Raw genomic sequence first — 20,869 nt, 5'->3', positions numbered from 1 at the left:
GACGAGAAGAGGGCCCAGAACTGACACCTGGCAGTCTTGGGGCACATTCAAAAGTTGGATAGCAGGAAAGGTACCTCCTGTCATCTCTGGATTCATCTGGTATGAGCAGACTGGAACCTCAGTGGAACACCCTTGGAAGAGAGGGCGGATCCATTACCAACCCACCAAGAACCAGTGCGACAGCCTGTTCTGACCTGCATCTACAGTTGATTGACCTAGTCCTTTGCTACACTGGATTCTATTTCATACTGAATTCCTGTTATCTGAACATGCTCTTTATTTTTGTGTATCTGATTTTTTTCTTCAGATTTTTTTTCTTCTGAAAAGCCCCTCTGACACCTCCCTCCCCTGTCCGGTCACTGTCACCGCTGTGCTCCCATAGCGAGTTGCACACTTTAATGTGATAGCACTTATCGCATTAACCACTTTTAGTTCTCTGTCTTCTCTATCAGACTATTCAGAGCCAGAGACATGGCCTACATCTTCATACTCAGCACTTGCAAACTACCTATAGGGTCTCAGTCTCTGCAGATATCTATTGAACAAGTGATGGAAGGAATTCCTCAGACCTGGCACCCAATTCGTGTTGCATATGCAACCCCATACGCCAATCTCTAAATTTTCTCCCAATAAAGGTTTCAGGAAAAAGAATAACTTTATTAGCTATGGAGTAAAACTAGATAGGAAGGTGTGGTTTCTAAAGAGTCATTATTAAGTTCACATTAATACTAATGGTAATAATAAATAACAAGTAAATCAACATCACCTTGTACTGAACACTTAGTACATATTGGGCACCACTCTAAGTTTGTGTGTCGTTCATAAACTAATTCAAAAATTAGAACCTCAGAATTTCTCATTTTAACATTGTCTAGACAAAGCACTTATCTTTCTTTAATTTTTCATTTTATAGTCTTTTTGATGGTAAAGATCTCCAAAACGTAAATTTCTTGTATTTCCTTAGCACTTTATTCTTCAGTGAATGCCAAATAAGCAAGTGCCTATTTGATTTAGCCATGATGTCTGTTACATATGCGAAATCTCAGCCACTTTTCAAATAAAGAATTCCGACCATGGCTTTTCTAAATTATTTTTCTGAATTAGTTTAGAAAATGTTGGGATAGTTTGGGAGAAAGGTAAAGTAAGTAACATTTATGGTGCCCCTATCTTTCCATGGTATATCAAGACAGTTTTCAGTTGGTAATCATGTTTTTAGTTCTTAATAACTACTCAAAGATTACACCATATGCAAGAAAGTTTATACCACATGCTAGTAATCCTCAGACACATTAAAAACAGAGTTTGCTTTTTTGGAGGATTGCCTTGGAAATAATCTGTATCCTAATTTATATAACTAGTTATCTTTTATGTAGGTAATGATTTGCTTGTATGGATACTGGTAGAAGACAGATTCCATGTTATAAAAAGTTTGGGAATATCAGTGTAAATAACTGTTTTATTACAGGATTTCTCAAAGCCTGTAATATACTAGTGTGTCCAGCGAATCACCAATAACATGTAGCATTTTTCACATTTGGTTGCTCATGGAACCTTTTTCCTCCTTCATACATTTGACATCTTGCAAATATTTCATAGAACACAATTTGGAAAAACTGTGGCATTTAAGTTGTGAAGATGCAGGAGGCATACTTATTATTTTCCAATCTTTGTTATGGAAAAGCAAAAGCAACAGTTTTATTATGCAATGCCTGCAAAGATTACAACAAAAATCCCATAAGGGTACCTATCTCCTTTTAATATTAGATTGCTCAGATCTGAGCAAATAAGCAGAAGGTCTTAATTTAATAGAGAATAGTGCTGTATGTCACTGTTTCACTGTTGAGGTGTTAACCCTCCCTCAGCCTAAGACAGGAAGTTTCCAAATTCTCTAGTCTCTGGATTTTCCAGAATGGCATTTAGGATCATCTATAGTATGGCCTTAGTGGATCTCTCACTGTTCCATCACATATGTCTCACCTTCTGGGCAAACTGGGCCCTTTGACATTTTCTAAATATACTCATGCTGTCTGCAGTCTTACTTTTGTTCTTCCTCTTTGCCTAAAATATTCACCCATTCATCTCCTTATGTTGAAGTTGGACCATTTGCTAATTTAATATATATTTACTGGGGTCTACTCTATGCAAGGAACTAATCGTATTTGTAGTTTTAGAGAAAGATATTCACAAAATATTTTCTTTTTCATGTAGTTGGATGTGAACCCTATCTGCTTTTAACTACCTTAGAATATTTTACACCTCAGAGAATAGTTTCTTTGCCTGCATGATATTCCAGTCAACTGTGTGCTTGTCTGTTACCTCTTAGTAGACTAAGTGTATTGCAAGCAAGAGCTGTGCCTTAATTGTAATACTGGTACAGCCTGTCTCAGCTCCTGGTCCCTACATAGTACTTAACAATCTGTCAGGTTGAATGGAGTTCATGGACACCCATATGGGCATTAGTAGAACCTGGTGGAGTCTAGGTTCCTAGACTCCACTAACCAAAGGTGTTTGCTTCTGACTCCTTAGGAATTCCATCTATACTGACAGAAAAGATTTCCCAGGCAGCACCCAACAAACCTTTTCCTGCAGAATGGGCTTGCTTTTGAACAAGCCTCATCCAGAGATAAAGAGAGACATGGCTGGAGACCCTAGTTCTACTCTTACCCACTCATTCCCAAGATGGTCTGAAAGCAAATGTGAAAAAGAGAAATGCGTTGACTTAATTAAACTGACAACATGGTTGACTTTTCTTAAGTAAATACTGTCAAAAACAAATGGAAATCTCAGTTATTTCAAGTAATTTTCAAAATGCAAACATTTGCTTGAAATATTGTTAACTAAACTGTCTAATTTGACTGAAAGTTTCTGCCATTACTTTAGATGGTACAAAATTTGCTGGTTGATGCCCCTCATCCACCCCGCCCCCTCCTTTTTCAGGTGCTTTCAGTCTAAGGATCAAATAAAGTATGCACATCCCATTAGGAAAGTTTGATGCACCTGTGTTTAGAGGGCGTCTTCATTCTTCCAGCTCAGATACTTGTGCCCCATTGCCCCTTTTCCAATTGTGTTTTGAAATGAATGATTCAGGAAAAGAAAAAGAAAAAGCAATTCAAAAGGGTAAAGGCAGAAGAAAAAGGCCAGGTGCCTTCTCGTATCTTTTTCTTTGCTTTTGATGTCAGTCTTTTATTGCTTTTTACATAAGTGGAATGAGAATTTAGACAAGAATAAGATGAGTAAAACCTTTCTGACAGGGACTATCTTAGCTACTTGATAGCTTTAAGACTGTGGGAACCTAAGTTGGATACTAATCCATCACATTACAGTAATCAACATTGGCTTAGTTTTTTATGCCATTCATTTTACCTTGTCAAGAGGAAAGTGATAAAGAAAAATAGGCAACTAACTAAACTTGTAATAGGTAATAGTAATAGGAACACTTTACGTGCTGTCAGAGGCAACATCTAACCTCTGTTGATGAGCTTACATGAAATCACTTTCTGGCCTCTATAATCTATCTATTTATTTCTCATTAAAATTTTTTTTCTACAGGCAAAGATAAGATTAAAGTGTCTGAAGATGACCTGGAGAAACTCCTTCTAATTAAATGGTGTGTTTTGGAAACCATTCGTTTAAAAGCTCCTGGTGTCATTACTAGAAAAGTGGTGAAGCCTGTTGAAATTTTGGTAAGCTTTGGTTTGGTTTTAAATTAGTCAACCTTCTACAAAAAAAATGTACACATTTTGCCCACATATATTTTTCAGGTTGACATATCTTGATTTATTTTTACTTGACAAATAAATATTTTATATATTTGTCTTGTACAACATGTGGTTTTGAAATATGTATACATTGTGGAATGGTTAAATCAAACTAAATAATATATGCATTACCTCACTTGCTTATCAGTTTTCTGTGTAAGAAGACTAAAAATCTATTCTCTTGGCAATTTTCAGGAAAACAATATGTTGTTACTAAGAATAGTCACCATGTTATACAATAGACCTCTTGAACTTACTCCTCCTGTCTAACTGAAGTTTTGTATCCTTTGACGCATATCTCCCCAGGTCCTCCTCCACACCCCTTCTTTACTCTTCAATCCCTGGTAACTACCATTCTACTCTATTTCTGAGCTCACTTTTTTTAGATTCGACATATAAGTGAAAATACACTTACTTGTGGTTTGTCATTCTTCCTGGCTTGTTTCACTTAACAAAATGTTTTCCAGTTTCATTCATGTTGTCACAAATAAGAGCATTTCCTTCTTTTTAAAGGTTAAATAGTATTCTATTATATATGTATACATTTTATTTATACATTCATTCATTGATGGATACTTAGGTTGAGTCCGTATCTTGACTATTGTGAATAGTGCTGCAATAAACATGGGAGTGCTGATATATCTTCAACATACTGATTTCATTTCCTTTGGATATGTACCCAGTAGTGGGGTTGCTAGATCATATGGTAGTTCTATTTTTAATTTTTTTGAGGCACCTTCATACTGTTTACCATATGGCTGTACTAATTTACATTCCCACCAATAGTGTGCAAGTGTTCCCTTTTCTCTACATCCTCTTCCACAATTATCTTTCATCTTTTTGATACAGCCATTCTACAGGTGCAAGGTGATATATCCTTGTGTTTTTAATTTATATTTTCTTGATGATTAGTAATGTTGAGCATGTTTTTATACCTGTTGGTCATTTGTATGCCTTCTTTTGAGAAATGTCTATTAAGATTCCTTGCCCATTTTTAAAAATCAGTTTTTGTTTTGTTTTTGTTTTTTACTATTGAGTTGTTTAAATTTCTTGTATATTTTGGATATTAACCTCTTCTCAGATGTATGGCTTGCAAAAATTTTCCCCCATTAGGTTGTATCTTCATTCTGTTGATTGTTTCTTTGGCTATACACAAGCTTTTTAGTTTAATGTAATCCTATTTTTCTATTTTTGCTTTGGTTACCTGTGCTTTTGGGTTCATATTCTCAAAAAATTGTTGTCCAGATCAGTGTCATGGGGGCTTTTTCCATATGTTTTCTTCTGGTAGTTTACAGTTTCAGATCTTACTTTCAAGTCTTTAATCTATTCCAGTTGATTTTTGTATATGGAGTGAAATACAGATCTAATTTCATGCTTATAAATGTGGATGTCCAGTTTTCCCAATATCATTTATTGAAAAGACTGTCCATTTTCCATTGTATGTCCTTGGAAACTTTGTTGAAATTCAATTGACTATAATGTGTGTACTTATTCTGGGGCTCTCTATTCTGTTCTGTTGATCTATGTGCCTGGTTTTATGGCAGTACCATGCTGTTTTGATTACTGTAGCTTTATAGTATATTTTGAAGTCAACTAGTATGATGATTCAGGTTTATTCTTTGTTCAAGGGTCTTTTGTAGTTTCATATGTTTTTTCTATTTCTGTAAAAATGTCATTAGAATTTTTATAGCATATAATATGTAATTTCTTGAATTCCATTGAGCACAGAATGACCCTAGAACAGGTTATTAATAAGAGTTGTATAGCAATGTTACATTAATATAGAAATTCATCTTATGGCAAGTACTTTATGTAAAACATAATAACCCTTTAATAATCATTCTGGCCATCTGATTCTGTATCAGAATCAATATAATCCTATTTAAATCAGGCGGGTGAATTGAATGGTCTCTTGTCTACTGATTCAACCAACAAGAATTTCTTAGCACCAATGAGCTAAGGAATTCAGTATGCAAAGAAAGTTATTTTGCATAGCTGGAAGACAATTTCAGGCCACAGATTACAGATATGGGAACAGATAACAGGAATATATTGGATAATCTCAATTTATATTAGGAGCCAGCAGCTGAATGAAGGTGAGAGGATTTTCTATGGACAAAGTAGGAGGAAATTCTCAAGTGCACCATGAAAGGGTATGTGCACATGGCAGACTTATCAGTTAAATATTTGTGAATTAATATGGCATAACAAATTATTTTTTTTTGAAATGATTTGACTTAGGGCCTGCATTATCCAGATGGATCACATTTAGTCAGTCCTCTGCTATTGTTTGCTTTTTTATATGCAGCTTGAGAGTGCTTGGACTCAAACCAAGGAAATTTTGTGATAGAACACAGATAAAAATCCACATTTTGTAAAAGTTGAAACTTTTGCTTCCAAAGGAGGCATGATTTATCTAATTGATCTTATGTAAATTAGAGTATTTAGTTTTTGTGGGATTTCAACAGTTCATATTTTTATATATTTTTATTTTATTTTAATTTTTTTTGAGACAGGGTCTCACTCTGTCACCCAGGCATGGGTGCAGTGGCACAATCTCAGCTCACTGCAACCTACAAGTAGCTCTTCTACGGTCTTTTAACCTCCTATCTTTGTCGGGATTATGTTATAAAGGGAGTTGTAACTTTTGTTGGGGCAATTAACCTCCTATAGTTTTTCAAAAGTAATTTTACTTATTTTGACAGCTTTGCCACAAGAGATACCCGTGCTCAAACACATGCACACAGATGTATACTCTTGCATGCACAGTCCCCCATCCGCACAACCTCTTAAATGTACTACCGCAACTATCTAATATTCTGTTTGTATGACATTAATATAGAAACCAAAGTTTCAGCACAGTGTAAATCTGTCATTAAAAGTTTTTAACACTAATTCTTCACTTTTTATGCATCTGAGAGTTTTCACATTTATTTCAGTGGTCACATAATAGTCCATTTTCTTGATAGCATAAATATTTATTGATTTTTGACTCTTCAGAATTTAGATTGTTTTACTTTGTGGTTATGTTAATGTGGTAATTGTTTATGTCTTTGTACATATACCTTCATTTTAAATAATTAACATTGAATTATAGTAGTAGATTACTAGCCACAAGGCATAAACACACTTATGATTCACTGCATATAATCCTGTTACAAGTCTGAACTATTTTATAGCACCAACAACTTGGAATTTCACAATATATATTATTTTTAATAAAAAAGGATAGATATCTAAAACAATTCAAGAAATTATTTAAAAATTAATAATCTATTACCTCTACCTCTTTACATCCATGCTTTCTTTTAGAGAACATGAGGCTTAAATATATCCAGGCTTTCTACAAGCCTTAGCAGCTGGTCATGACTATCTCAATGGGAGGGCAACCCCAGAAACATGCACAGGCTGCCATCTTCTGGGCATGTTCTAAGACTTTCTTTCATTATTTTTCACAGCATTTTTTTTAGTATTTGTAAAAGGTGAAATTTTTCTTCTACTTACTGTTTCTTCTATAAATAAACACACAGTTTTTCCTCTAAGAAGGCCTAACCTAATCACTATAAAGTTCTCCCTGCAAAGTTGAGACTTTATCTTTAGAAATAATAACTGGCACAACTTTTTCTTCTTATTAAATAGGTAAAACATGGTATTTGTACCGTGGGGAAAAAGGAGACCATAACAAGAAAAGGTAGCAGAAGGGGACAGGACCATAAAAAGAAGTTAAATGAATAAATTAAAAATTGCTTAAATCCCTTAAGCCAGAGATAATTGCTGTGTTCATATTGGTATTATAATTTCAGATGTTTTTCATGTGGTGTATGCATTTAAAGAAATTCAACTGGAATTGTACTATGCTAATTGTTTTGTAACCTGCTTTTATTTTATTAAATAACAGATTATGAGAGGTGTTCTTTCTTTTTTTTTTTTTTTTTGAGATGGAGTCTCACTCTGTTGCCCATGCTGGAGTGCAGGGACATGATCTTGGCTCACTGCAACCACCGCCTCCCAGGTTCAAGCAATTCTCCTACCTCAACCTCCCAAGTAGTGAGATTACAGGAGTGTGCCATCATGCCCAGTTGATTTTTGTATTTTTAATAAAGCCAGGATTTCCCCATGTTGGTCAGGCTAGTCTTGAACTCCTGACCTCAGGTGATCTGCCCACCGTGGCCTCCCAAAGTACTGGGATTACAGGCATAAGCCAACACGCCCAGCTGAAAAGTTTTCTGTATTAATAAAACACATCTACACAATTTTGAATTGGTAGCAAAGTCATCTAATATATGGATATAGTATACATTTTTAAACCAGTCCCTGTTCTTGAATATGTATGTGGCTTCCAATTTTTCACCTCTATAAACAGTGTGAAGATGAACATTTTTTTAGCTAAATCGTTGTATAATTACTAATTATTTCCTTAGTATAAATTCATACAATGTGGTTCTTTCAAGATTCATATGTTTTCGAAAACAGGCGGAATGTTTTTGCTGAACTGAAGTTTAATGATAATGTTCGCAGAAATTTGTATTTTAAAACACATTTCACACGGGCTTATCTATGTTGAGTAATGACAGAGGCTCATATTTCCTCCTCTATTGGGCAACTGGTCAAAGTTCCTTTCTATGCATACTAGAAGTATTCTCCCACTACCCTTCCCTAAGGTAGTTTGAACAGGCTCTCTTTGTTTATTTTTGCCTGTGTGCCCTTTCCTGGAAATGGAATGAATTGAAATGGACAAACACTCTCTACTTTCTTGGATTTACTGCATTCTTTCTTTCTCTTTATTATGCTACCTTTCTAAAACTCTGAAACTTCTACCTGTATTCTCTTTTCAAGGTTTTATATGTTTGGTAGAAAAGTTTATCTTCAAGAATATCCAGAAAAGAGTAATTTAAAAACGTATTGGAAAAGATGAGTAATTGAGAAATATTAATTATCCTTTACAGGTATTAAAACCTGTTATAAAGCTAAAAGAATTAAAATGTTATGATCGTGGTGTCAGACCAGATGTTCAGATCAATAGAAAAAACTGGAAAGATAACAAAGAAATTAGCTCCCTTATACGTAAGAATTTAATATAGGATAAGTGACTCTTTTTATAAATCAGTGTAAAGAGAAGAAGTTAATATGTGGTTTGGGATGACTGACTAAAAGTGTTTTTTTTTTAAACTTCTAAAGTAGAAGTTCTCAAACTTTTTGGTTTCACGATCCCATCACGCTCTTCAGAATTATTGAAGATCCCAAAGAATTTTTGTCTATGTCTATTTTAAATCTGTCAATATTAGCTATATTTCAAATTTAAACTGAGAAGTTGTTAAAATATTAATTTGGTGATTCATTTAAAAATAACAAAAACCTCTTACATGCTAACATAATAGCATGGTTTTCTAAAACATTAACTGTATTTATTTTATAAAAAGAAGAAGGCTGCCTGATTTTAAGATTAATCAATGAAACCACAAAGAGGATAAACAGATTCGAATGTACCATATCAAAATTTAATATCTCATTTTTTAAAATTGTAACTCAAATGTGAATATAATGCAAACATCAATATACAACACAACTATAAATAATTTTAATATTTAAAGAACTGACAAAAGTCAGTAAGTGAGTGCCACATAGGTTAATCAGGACAGAACATAAGAATTTATAGGATAAAATAAATGGAAAAACTCTCAACATAAACATAAAAATGTAAATGTAAAAACATAAAAATGTAAACCTAAAACAACCATTAAAAATGTCAGATTACAGATAAAAGGGTACTGAAACTTACATTCTCATAAATTATAGTTAGAAATATGTATTGCGGCCGGGCGCGGTGGCTCACGCCTGTAATCCCAGCACTTTGGGAGGCCGAAGTGGGCGGATCACGAGGTCAGGAGATCGAGACCATCCCGGCTAACACGGTGAAACTCCATCTCTACTAAAAACACAAAAAACTAGCCAGGCGTGGTGGCGGGCGCCTATAGTCCCAGCTACTCCGGATGCTGAGGCAGGAGAATGGCGTGATCCCGGGAGGCGGAGCTTGCAGTAAGCCGAGATCCGGCCATGGCACTCCAGCCTGGGCGGCAGAGCGAGATTCCGTCTCGAAAAAAAAAAAAAAAAGAAATATGTATTGCTACAAAATTTGAGGAAACAGTTGAATAACATGCATTTATAGCCTTAAAATATCATGTCCTGTGTCATGTGAACATCTGTGTTAACAGAATCTGTGTGAAAAAATGCTGTGTGGAAGAAAGTGCTTATGGTGGCACTATTTACCATAGAAAAAAAAGTAGGCAATGATTACATTAATTATTGTTTAATCTACCCAATGGAAGATTAAACAGTCATTGGAGGAAGAAATATTCACCATGAATATACAATAAAAAGGGAAAACATGTTATGAAGTTAAGTGAGTTAAGAAAGATTAAATTGGTTATTCAGGAGGATCAAAACTATGTTTAACAACAACAAAAAATCTCCTATTACTACTAAGTAAGCATACTGGAAAGAAGTCTAACTAATTAATTACTGTCTTGAGGTGTCAGAACTCTGGATTTTCCTTTTTAGTTTTTCTACTTTTCAGAATTTTCCAAACTTTTTGTAGATGTCAGTTTTTATCATACGAAAGAATATACTCTTTAATTTAAAAAATACTTATTTTGTTTATTTAATTTAATTTAATTTTTTTGGCACAAACACCAGCCAAGTCTCTGATTAAAAGCTAGGAGAAAAGGCTGTGTGCTTCAGACCTCCTGCTATAGATATGTTGCCTCTGGACTCTTCCTTTCTTTTTAAGATTATACATTCCTGGTGGCACCCACTTAGCTCTGAGCACCTTTCTTAAATTACAACACAGAGTCCTACCTTCTCTTCCTTTTTTAAAGAAAACCCCACTTCTAGATTAGCAGATGAAGCTTGTTTTGGCCTCACACCATCCAGGTGAGGTGCGGTGGCCGGGCTCAATTCCGTCTACCTGAGAGATGCAGTTCTTGCCACACACAGAAGTTGTAGCTTCCCTTTGCTAGTGATCTGTGTTCTCCTTCTGCGACTGTCTTGTCTCCCTCTAGATCTTTCGCTTCATCTGTCATGTAAGTAAAGATAGGGACTGTTTAGGCTGGGTGTGATGATGTCTGCTTGCTCAGAGGGTTTCTTGATCGAACCAGCTCCAGCATTCCTTCATGCTATTTATCAGTCTGACAGTTGCTGCTGCTGCAACAGGAACCTCTTTCTTGTCTCCTCCCTGTTGCTAGTGGTAATTCTGCTACTGAGGACCTGTATGAAGTTCTCCTCCCTTTGCTAACCTGCTTTGTAGGCTGCAACAGTCAGCAGCCTCCAAGTCATGAGCACGGGTCAACAGCAACTGAAGAGGACTTTGCGGTGGGAAGGGGAAGGGCTGTGGTTGTCCTGACTGAAGGTCTGTCCCTGTGCTGCCCCCAACCCTGCTCTCAGATACACATCACGGCCCTCTGTGGCTGATTCCAGAGTCAGTCATGACCTCTCTAGCCTCAGTTCCAACAGAAGTAAAACAAACAGACAGGATTGGGATCTCACAAGTTTCTCTATTTTAAAATGATAAGAGGGTGCCTGCAAAAGCTTCACTCTCTTTCCAGTCTTGGATTTGAGTCTTTCCAGCTCTCCTGGTTCTGAAATGGCCAAATCTCAAGCAATACTCAGCTCCCACTAGAGCCAACAGGGGTTCTCCTGGGTTAAAAAAATGATGACATCCCTACCCCATATTCCACTCACAGCTACAAGTAAAAGACATATTTTTATTTGTCTTTGAGACAGCATCTCACTCTGTCTCCCAGGCTGGAGTATAGTGACACAATCATAGCTCGCTGTGCCCTCAACCTCCTGGGCTCAAGCAATCCTCCTGTCTCACCCACCCAGGTAGCTGAGACTATAGGTGTACCATCATTCCCAGCTAATATTTTTAGGGTTATTTTTGTAGAGACGAGGCCTTCCTATGTTGCCTAGGCTGGTCTCAAACTCCTGAGCTCAAAGGATCCTCCCACCTAGGCCTCCCAAAGTGCTAGGATTACAGGCATGAGCCACCAGACCCAGCAGAAGACGTATTTTTAATTGTAAGGTGTTTATGCCTCGGAGAAGTAAACCTAAAGTAAGTGTTTTGCAAATATCTTGAGGACATTTCAAAATTATACAAGGTTAAATAGGTGTGGCTTATGATGATGGGCAGTGGGAATTACCTAATGAAATCTCTTCACCTTAGTAAAGTTGGTAGCTATCTAGCAATTATAAAACTTGGGAGATCTCTTTGTCCTGTGGTTCCTGAACGTGGTGATGACAGGGAGATTTTGTGAAATGGGTTTTAGTTCTTTGTACAGTTTATAGATCATGAAAACCTGTTGTCATATAAATCAGGAAGGATAATGTAGACTGCCTGAGGAAACACGTTGCTTATCCTCATTCCCACAAGCACTGTGACCCCAAACACAAACCCGACCAAAAAATATATAACACTTGCCTTCTCCTGTGTCTTCCTAACCGGTTGTTTTTCATTTTTTTCTGTCCTAATAACTGATGCTGGACTGACAAAAGAAAAGTTCACTGCCCTGCCCTAACACTGTCATCAGTATCCACAAGAACAGGACATCCTTGGCCCCTCTTCTCAGTGCTAGCGTGGCCATTGTCCCTGTCTCACAGTCCGATTTTTCTGTTCCATAACCTGAGGCTCCACCATAGTTTCTGTCTTTGAGAACTCTGGCCACAAACCCTAATATCAAACATCAAAAGCTACATTAGAATGGACTTATACTAGTTTCAAAACTTTTGACATTTAGCTAGTATTTCCTTTTATGTAACTGAATATATGTACATGTAAATCAGAATTATATAATTCCCTCTATGTAACCAAATATATGTATATGGAAATCAGAATTATATAGATACTATATTATTAGATTTTATATTTAGTGTTAGATATTATATAATTATATAGATATTAAAAATAAATTTTCTCACAATCAATTATAAAATGTGTATCTTCACCATAATATAATTGTAGCATTAATTTTAGTGGCCAAAACTCTCTTTAAAGCATATTTCCAAAAAATGATTTGGAGCTGATTTTTCTGTTATAGAATTACATCATTCCTTCTGGTGACTTGTTGATGTTGTCTCCGTTTTGGCTACATAGAAATCCAAAGTATTTTCCTGAGCCTGAATTGTTCAAACCTGTAAGTTATCTCTTTCAGTATATATTATTATTTAATTTTAATTTCTTTTTATTTCAGGAGTGTAAATTCATAAATTAGGACTATGTAATTAAGCACCCATATTTCTCTTGTAACTAAGAACAAAGTTGACTACAAAGTATAGAACAGATTTGCAATATAGACAATGCGACATTTACAAATCAGTTAGAAAAGTTTTTGTAATAAACTTCTCTAACTTTAAAATAAATTTTACATCAAACCAGAAGGGCATGTTCAAGTAAATAAGCCTATTTTTGATAGAAGACTTATTTCATGTTCTTTAGGCAATTGCCTCTGTCATTGGTTTCCAAGGAGTACAAAAAATACAAATAAAGCAAAATAAAACTGTGATCTGCTGTTTCTTAGAATTGGAAAGTTACAGGACTGAACGGAATGTTAAGAGGTCATTTAGTCTGTTCTCTGCCTTTAGGTAAAACTGTCAAAAATGGCATCTAGATGCATTCATTCTGCATCCCAAGCTTTTTCCAACAGGCAGGGATGTCAGTGTCTTATTACTAAATTTATTACCAACAGCAATTTTATGACGGAGCCTGAGACCTTATTATAAATATTCTTCCTTTTCTTAGGTCAATTCTGTGGTTGATTTACCTTATCATTTACATTTACCACTTAACAGAATTTTTTTAAAACCTTTTTATTTATAAGTTCATGTTCCAAAAACACAATTATGTCTAATATTAATAACAGGGTGGAAAAAATTACCAACAACCCTGCAACTTTATATGCAAGGATTAGCTGTACAAGGTCATTTTTAGCCTAGAGAAATAAAGTTAAGCTTATTTATATAAGGCTGATTTGGAAAAAAAAAAAATGTTTTCTTCCCACAGGAACGTTGGAAAAAGGCAAATTTAGAGAAGCACTCTTTCTTGGACTGCTTCGTGGCATTTGGAAGCGGGAAGTTCCAGTGTCCTGGAAGGTCAGTGAGACAGCTGGGCCACATTTATCCAGAAAGTCTGCAGAAAGATGATGGCTCAGAGGGAGAAAACTTGTGTGTGTGTGTGTGTGTGTGTGTGTGTGTGTGTGTGTGTGTGTGTGTGTATTTAAACTATAGGGAAATCCAGAAGAACACATTTGTCTGGTTGACCTGTGGTCCTGTGCAGTGTCTCTGTGGGAATATCTAAAGTGGCTTCTAATAGAGGATCTCATGAGAAGAGATGTTTATACTTGCCAGATGCCGCATCAAAGCAGCATTTATGGTTCAAATTGTCAGCTTTCGTACAAACATAATTGGAAGTGATTTGAGTACTACCTTCTTTAAAAACAAAGATAGAATTATGTTTCTTGTACTACAACATTGTCATGGATATTTGCTAGGGTTACAGAACATCTTTGACTTGGAGCATAGCAGGAGATTACTAGATGGTTTTGGTCTATGGTGTTGGTTTGTGAAACTTTCTTTTGATACCTTATGTAGTTAAATTAATCTGGCACTCAGTGCTCCTCCACAGTGTGATACCCTGTTCTAATGCAAGTGTCCATTGTTTAATGAAAGTTATTATTATCTTTATCTGTTCAAGAAGAAAAGGCTTTTGAACATCTCATCTGTGCCAGGCCCTCTGCTAAGCTTCAGGGAGCACTGAGGAAGACCAACATGGTCCCTGACTTAATAGAATTTACAATCTACATTAAATATATCCCATTTCTTCATTGGGGATGATTCTATAGGGGAAACGTCAGTACCTGTTTATGACAAAATCTCACTCAATGAATGTAAAAATCCATTAAATTTTTATAGTTGAAAAATTGTAGTTTCTTGAAGTCAGTCATCTTCACTATTTGAACAGTAATGCGAGCCCATATTTGCAGTCATTACTTGCTCCACAGTATCCATTCCATCCTTCTGTTTTTCATGTATTTAGTGTATCAGTATGATTGTAGTAATTTACGCTTGCCCTAAAATAGTATTAATTAGTCTTAGCCAATCATGGAAATTCTATCCTCATTTTAGACATTATTCTAGGAACCTAAGCCTAAGCAAATGGGTACCTGGCGTTTTGCTGAGCTGCTTGTCCTGAGGTAGGAGTTGAGCTAAACTGGCCAATCAGAGTGAAAGGAGAGACTTCTTCAGGATGAGGCCCCGTTCATCCTGTCCCACTGGATATGAACAAGGAAGCATGCAGCCTCAGATGTTACTAGCAGCAAGTTCAAGAGGAATAAGCTATATGATGGTGCAGTCTGTAGATGGCAGAGCAGAAATATATTAGAAGCCTGAATCCCTGAAATCTCGGTAATATTATTTTGTTGCTGAATTCATCAGTTTTGAGGAACTTGTCTACTTTCTGTTATGTTAGATAATAAGTGTCCTTACTTTTCAAGTCAGTTTTAGTTGAGGGTTCCATTGTTTAGAGCTGAATACCCACCATATACTGAGATGCCAACCATAAAACTCCAAAGTTGAACATTGTAATTGAGTGTCAGTTACTTTAGGGACATCATATAACACACAACAATGTTAGCAACAAAAACCCATCATACTCATCCTGCCTCTTGTATTATTTTCACTTTAGAGAAGCAGTTCTTAAGCCAATAACAAATTTCTTGTTTTTGTCACATACCAAGTGTCAACGTCCTAAGAATAGCTCTTCTAAAAACAATAGATGCTACTTTTCTTCAGGTGTCTTTATATCACTATATATATATACACACATACACACATACACACACACCTATATATTGGTATTAATTTGCTTTATTTGTATTTTATTTATATATACCTATATATAGGTGTGTGTATATATATACCAATAGCAACTAAAGAATTTATTATAATCATCCTTGACCTGGAGCTAGCAGTATTTTAAACCAACGACTGAAATCTCTTGCAATGGAGTATATAGTATGGGCCAACTATCAAGGATTACCTACTGACTACTGTTTCCAAGACGGGCTTTTACTACCTTCTATGATGGCTTTTGAAGCTAACAGACATTCTTTTTGAGTTGGAAAGTAATTGGTATAGTAAAGGGAACCATGACGCCGCAACTCAATCAATAGTATCTTCTTTAGACATAAACTACATATTTTTAGAGTGCGCTGAGCTCTTACTCTGTGCAAGGCAGTGTTCTGGGTACCACAGGGGCTTTGGGCATGAGTAAGACATGTTCTCAACCCACATGAGAAACAACTTAGTAGGGGCAAAGTGGACATTGAATTAATAAATAACTGCAAGGATTTCTGGTTGAGAGATGCCAAAGCATCACACTGAGCTTCAAGAGAAAGATACGTCTGGATAAGATGATCTCAGAAGATTTCCTGGGGAAAGTGGCGGAAGATCTTTTAGCTTGAGACAACAGAATGAGCAAATGGTTACTAAGCACAGAGGCGTGTGGCTTAAGGCCTTATGGTTTTACTGTTACTGGGACCAGATTGCAGTGGTGAGAAGTAAGACTGAAAAGGTACACTGGCCCAATTGAAAAGGCCCCGTAATACCTGATGTATGAGTTTATTTGCAGCTCACATGGCACTAATAAAAAACTAAAAGGTTTTGGGCAGAATGGATTTGTGTGAAGCGTGACTTAGGTTATATGGTTATGCTAATATTCTATGTGTGAGACACGGAGTAGTAGAATCTACCAGATTTGGAAGATGATTAGAAGTGTGGGTCAGGTGAGAAGAAGGCTTTGAGGTGGACTGTGGCTTTAAATCCAGGTGTCTAGTAGAGGTGGTAGAAATAGAGAAATCAGAAACAAGAGAGAGTCTGGGAGCAAGATCTGAAGTTTTCCTTTGAAAGTCGAGTATGTCAAAATATATATCACTTAACCAAAATCTACCAGTTAAATATAAATGTTGAATACATGTGACCTATTTAAGAAACCTCATTAAGTTTAGTTTTCTACTGTTTCTGTTTTAAAATGTCATTAATTTTTTCTTATCATTTATTAATTATTTTAAACAGCCAATTCATGAAATGTTTTGTTTCTAAAGAGAAATAAAATAGAAAATTGCCCAGGAAAGCAAATGACTTCATTTGTACAATGTATACCAAGATAGATTTTTTTTGCACTAGAAATTTAATCGCACAAATCCTTAGTTGTAATCCCCAGAAAATTGCACTCATTCTTGATTTGTGTTCCAGGAGCCAATTTATTTTCTCATGCACCAAATACTCAGTGAGTCAGAGAAAGTTGCCCATAATATGGCTGATGATCAAAGTTTGTCATGAACACACACTCTTACGGCCTTGCAGCTGTCACTTGTTGGAGTTCAAACCGCTGAGGTGGTATAAGAACCCCTCTCACAAGTAAACACAGAAGGTTGTGCTGATTTAACTCAATAAGTACTCGGTGCTGCCATGGGATAACAACTAAAAATCAGTATGGAAGAACTGTGGTTCCTGTTCCTATTCGTGGGGGTTCTGAAAGTAGGTTTGGAGCAGGATCCCACTGCTAGGCACTTCCTTGTAGCACATGGAAGAAAATCTTTCTAGTAATTCTACTACTGGAGAAGTCTGGTGATTTGTTTTTGTTTTGTTTTGTTTCGGAAAAACAAACAGGAAAGAGCAGCATGAACCACCAGACTTGTTCAGAAATTGTAGCTTGTAAAGTGAAGAGTCTCATTATAGTGGACAGTGTCACATTAAACTATACTATTTAAATGGAGGAATAAGACGGAGGACTTTCAGTGTAGAGGACAACTCCTTTGAGTGAGCATCTCTGAGAGTTGATGATCTTAGGGATATGCTTGCTATACCTGTCCCCTGGAACACACACCAAAACCAACAAGCTTGATTTTCCTTGGTTCTGATTCCCGCAAGAGACTGCCTGGTTGGCTATGTCATTGTGCAAATTGATAGGCTTAAACTCCGGTATAAAACAACAGCCCTGATCTTTGGCAAGATTAATCTGCTTATAAAGGCATGCTTGGATAAGAAGAGGGTGTAATAAGAGGAAGGCTGCAATACTTGAGAAGTGAAAATGAAGCATGGATTCCTCAGGAATAGAAAGTGTGATTTTTACTATTTGTGTGTGTTTGGGTCTTTCATGTATTCTGGGGAGTCCTAGGCCACAAAGTCATGGACTTGTCTTGAATTCCTAATGAAAAATCACACATCTATTGGAAAATTAATTAAAATCAGAGGACCATCTAATAGTAATTTAGTAGTACTGTTTTTAACCAAACATCTCTGAAGCATCTAGTATTAATACAATTATTCTTTTATTCGATAACTATTTACTGAGTGTGTGCTATGTATCAGGATAGGGTTCTAGCAGTTATCATGGAAAACAAATCAGATGGAGCCCCTTTCCTTGAGGATGTTATATTCTTACCCAAGTCACTTTATTAAAAACTGGGAAGAGTCAAAGACTCATAACATTTCTGAATTGGTTATAATGTGGTTGGGGAAATGAGACAGCAATATGAAAAACAAGCCCTACTTAACAGCTTAAGATGGCACATGACAAATGCCAGAAGACTCAGATATGTAACAACTGCCATAAGAATTTGGAGGAAGGACGATTAGAAAAGGCTTTTGGACTAGATGAGAATAGTCAGTAAACAACATAAAAGAAAGCTCAGCTTCCTAAGATTCAGCAGTATCAAATTTCAAGGCAAGAAAACAAATTAAGTGCTCATAGGAATATAATGTACGCATATGTTAGTGATAGCAAGGCAATCATATATTTGGGACTTTTGATGCTCTGAGCACTTTTTTTTTCTATATATTTATGTTAAAGATAATGCCATTTTAAAAGCTGTGCCTTATATAGTAAGTATCTGCACACTCTTGTATTTGAGAAGTGTTATTAGTAGCTTTCTGCCTTTTATACTTAGAAATAGCTGGTTGCTTTTAAGGAATGAGCAAATTTAAATCCCCATGGATTTAATGACAATTTAAAAATCCAATCTATTCTGAGGAATTTGTTCCATAAACAAATGCATTCCCTCAACTCTAGTTGTTAAATATAATTAAAGGAACTGTATTTACTTGTATAATTGTTTCCTAATGTTTTCACAAGAGTGTGCACAGATCCTGGAGAGTATATAAAAGAGGGTTAGGAATGAGGGTAGGAAAGGTGAATGTGGCTAATTCTAAGACTCTGAGCCAGGTTATCAGAATCCTTATTGATTTTTAGCCATGCTTCTGTCTTCCCACCTTTTTGCAAAGGAGCAACAAGTCACTCAAAGGAGCATAGAAACCATTGGCAAAATTGCTGTCATTATTTTCCTGGCCATTTCATTTTGATACTTCATTATGAAGCTAAGATATAAGTATGTCAAGAACAGAAGCAGCAATTCAAGAGTGATCTTTTTTTCTTTTTCAACTTTTATTTTGGGTTCAAGGGGTGCATGTGCAGGTTTGTTACATGGCTAGATTGAGTGTCTCTGTAGTTTGATGTACAAATGATTTGTCACCCAGGTAGTAAGCACAGTGCCCAATACGTAGTTTTTTGAACCTCACCCTCTTCCCATGCTCCACCCTCAATGAGGCTCTCTTTGTGTCCATGTATATTCCACGTTTAGTTCCCACTTATAAATGAGAACATACTGTATTTGGTTTTCTGTTCCTGTATTAATTCATTTAGGATAATGGTCTTCAACTGCATCCATGTTGCTGCAAAGGGCAGGATTTCATTCTATTTTATAGCTGCATAGTATTTCATGGTGTTATTATGTACCATACTTTCTTTTTCTTTTCTTTTCTCTCTCTCTCTCTTTTTCCCCCCCCCCCCTTTTTTTTTTTTTTTTTTGAGACAGGCCCTGTTGCCCAGGCTGAAGTGCACTGCCATGATCATAGCTCACTGTAGCTTCAACCTCCTGTGCTCAAGCATCCTCTCACTTCAGCCTCCTGAGTCACTGGCCCTACAGGCATATGCCATAGTGGCCAGCTAATTTTTAAAACAAATTTAGTAGAGACAAGTTCTCACTCTATTTCCTGGGCTGATCTTGAACTCCTGAGCTCAAGTGATCCTCCCACCTTGGCTTCCTAAAGTGCTGGGATTACAGGCATAAGCGACTGCACCGGGCCCCACATAATTTTAAATCTAGTCCACTGTTAACGGGCATCTAGGCTGATTTCATATCTTTGCTATTGTGAAGTGTTGCAATGAATGTATGAGTTCATGTGTATTTTTGGTATAATCATTTATATTCCTTTGGGTGTAATGGGATTGCTGAGTCGAATGGTAGTTCTAAGTTCTTTGAGAAATCTCCAAACTGCTTTTTATAGTGGCTGAACTGTCTTACATTCCCATCAGCAATGTATAAGCATTGCCTTTTCTCCTTAACCTCACCAGCATCTGTCATTTTTTGACTTTTTGATAATAACCATTCTGGCTGATGTGAGACGTTATCTCATTGTGGTTTTGATTTGCATTCCTTTAATGATTGGTGATGTTGCACAGTTTTTTATATGCTTGTTTTCCACGTGTATTTCTTCTTTTGAGAAATGTCTGTTCATATTCTTTGCCCATTCGTTAAATGGGGTTGTTTGTGTTTTGCTTGTTGATTTAAGTTCCTTATAGATTCTGGATATTAGACCTTTGTCAGATGCATATGCCAAATATTTTCTCCCATTCTGTAGATTGTCTCTTTACTCTGTTGATAGTTTCTCTTACTGTGCAGAAGCTTTTCAGTTTAATTAGGTCCCACTTGTCTATTTTCGTTTTTGTTGCAATGGCTTTTGGAGACTTTATCATGAAATCCTTGCCAAGGCCTATCTCCAGAATGGTATTTCCTAGATTTTCTTTTAGAGTCATTATAGTTTCAGGTCTTACATTTAAGTCTTTATTCATCCTGAGTTGATTTTTGTATGCAGTGAAAGAAGGAGTCCAATTTCAACCTTCTACATATGGCTAGCTGGTTTATCCCAGCACCATTTATTGAACAGGGAGTCCTTTCCCCGTTGCTTATTTTTATTGCTTACTTATTTGATCTGATGTTTTT

General features: G+C 36.2%; 2 protein-coding genes across 4 annotated transcripts in view; both read left to right on the top strand.

Annotated features, from left to right (window-relative positions):
- The window catches only part of RCAN2 (regulator of calcineurin 2), a 478,595-nt gene that overhangs the window by 124,352 nt on the left and 333,374 nt on the right, over positions 1-20,869 (top strand). The gene's annotated exons all lie outside the window — the stretch shown is intronic.
- The window catches only part of LOC126952680 (24-hydroxycholesterol 7-alpha-hydroxylase), a 104,957-nt gene that overhangs the window by 53,610 nt on the left and 30,478 nt on the right, over positions 1-20,869 (top strand). For 2 of the 3 annotated variants that reach the window (XM_050787483.1, XM_050787482.1), the window contains exons 8-10: positions 3,550-3,683; positions 12,851-12,946; positions 13,813-13,901. In XM_050787483.1, coding sequence (XP_050643440.1) covers positions 3,550-3,683; positions 12,851-12,946; positions 13,813-13,901 — 319 coding nt within the window. Of the gene's footprint in view, positions 1-3,549; positions 3,684-3,953; positions 4,254-12,850; positions 12,947-13,812; positions 13,902-20,869 lie in introns of those variants that run through there. The other variant, XM_050787484.1, reaches the window with a different exon arrangement.

The sequence above is a fragment of the Macaca thibetana genome, chromosome 4 (genome assembly GCF_024542745.1).
Source record: "Macaca thibetana thibetana isolate TM-01 chromosome 4, ASM2454274v1, whole genome shotgun sequence".
Classification (NCBI taxonomy): Eukaryota; Metazoa; Chordata; class Mammalia; order Primates; family Cercopithecidae; genus Macaca; species Macaca thibetana.
Note: the sequence above shows the minus strand (reverse complement) of the source record. Positions and strands in the feature narration are given on the sequence as shown.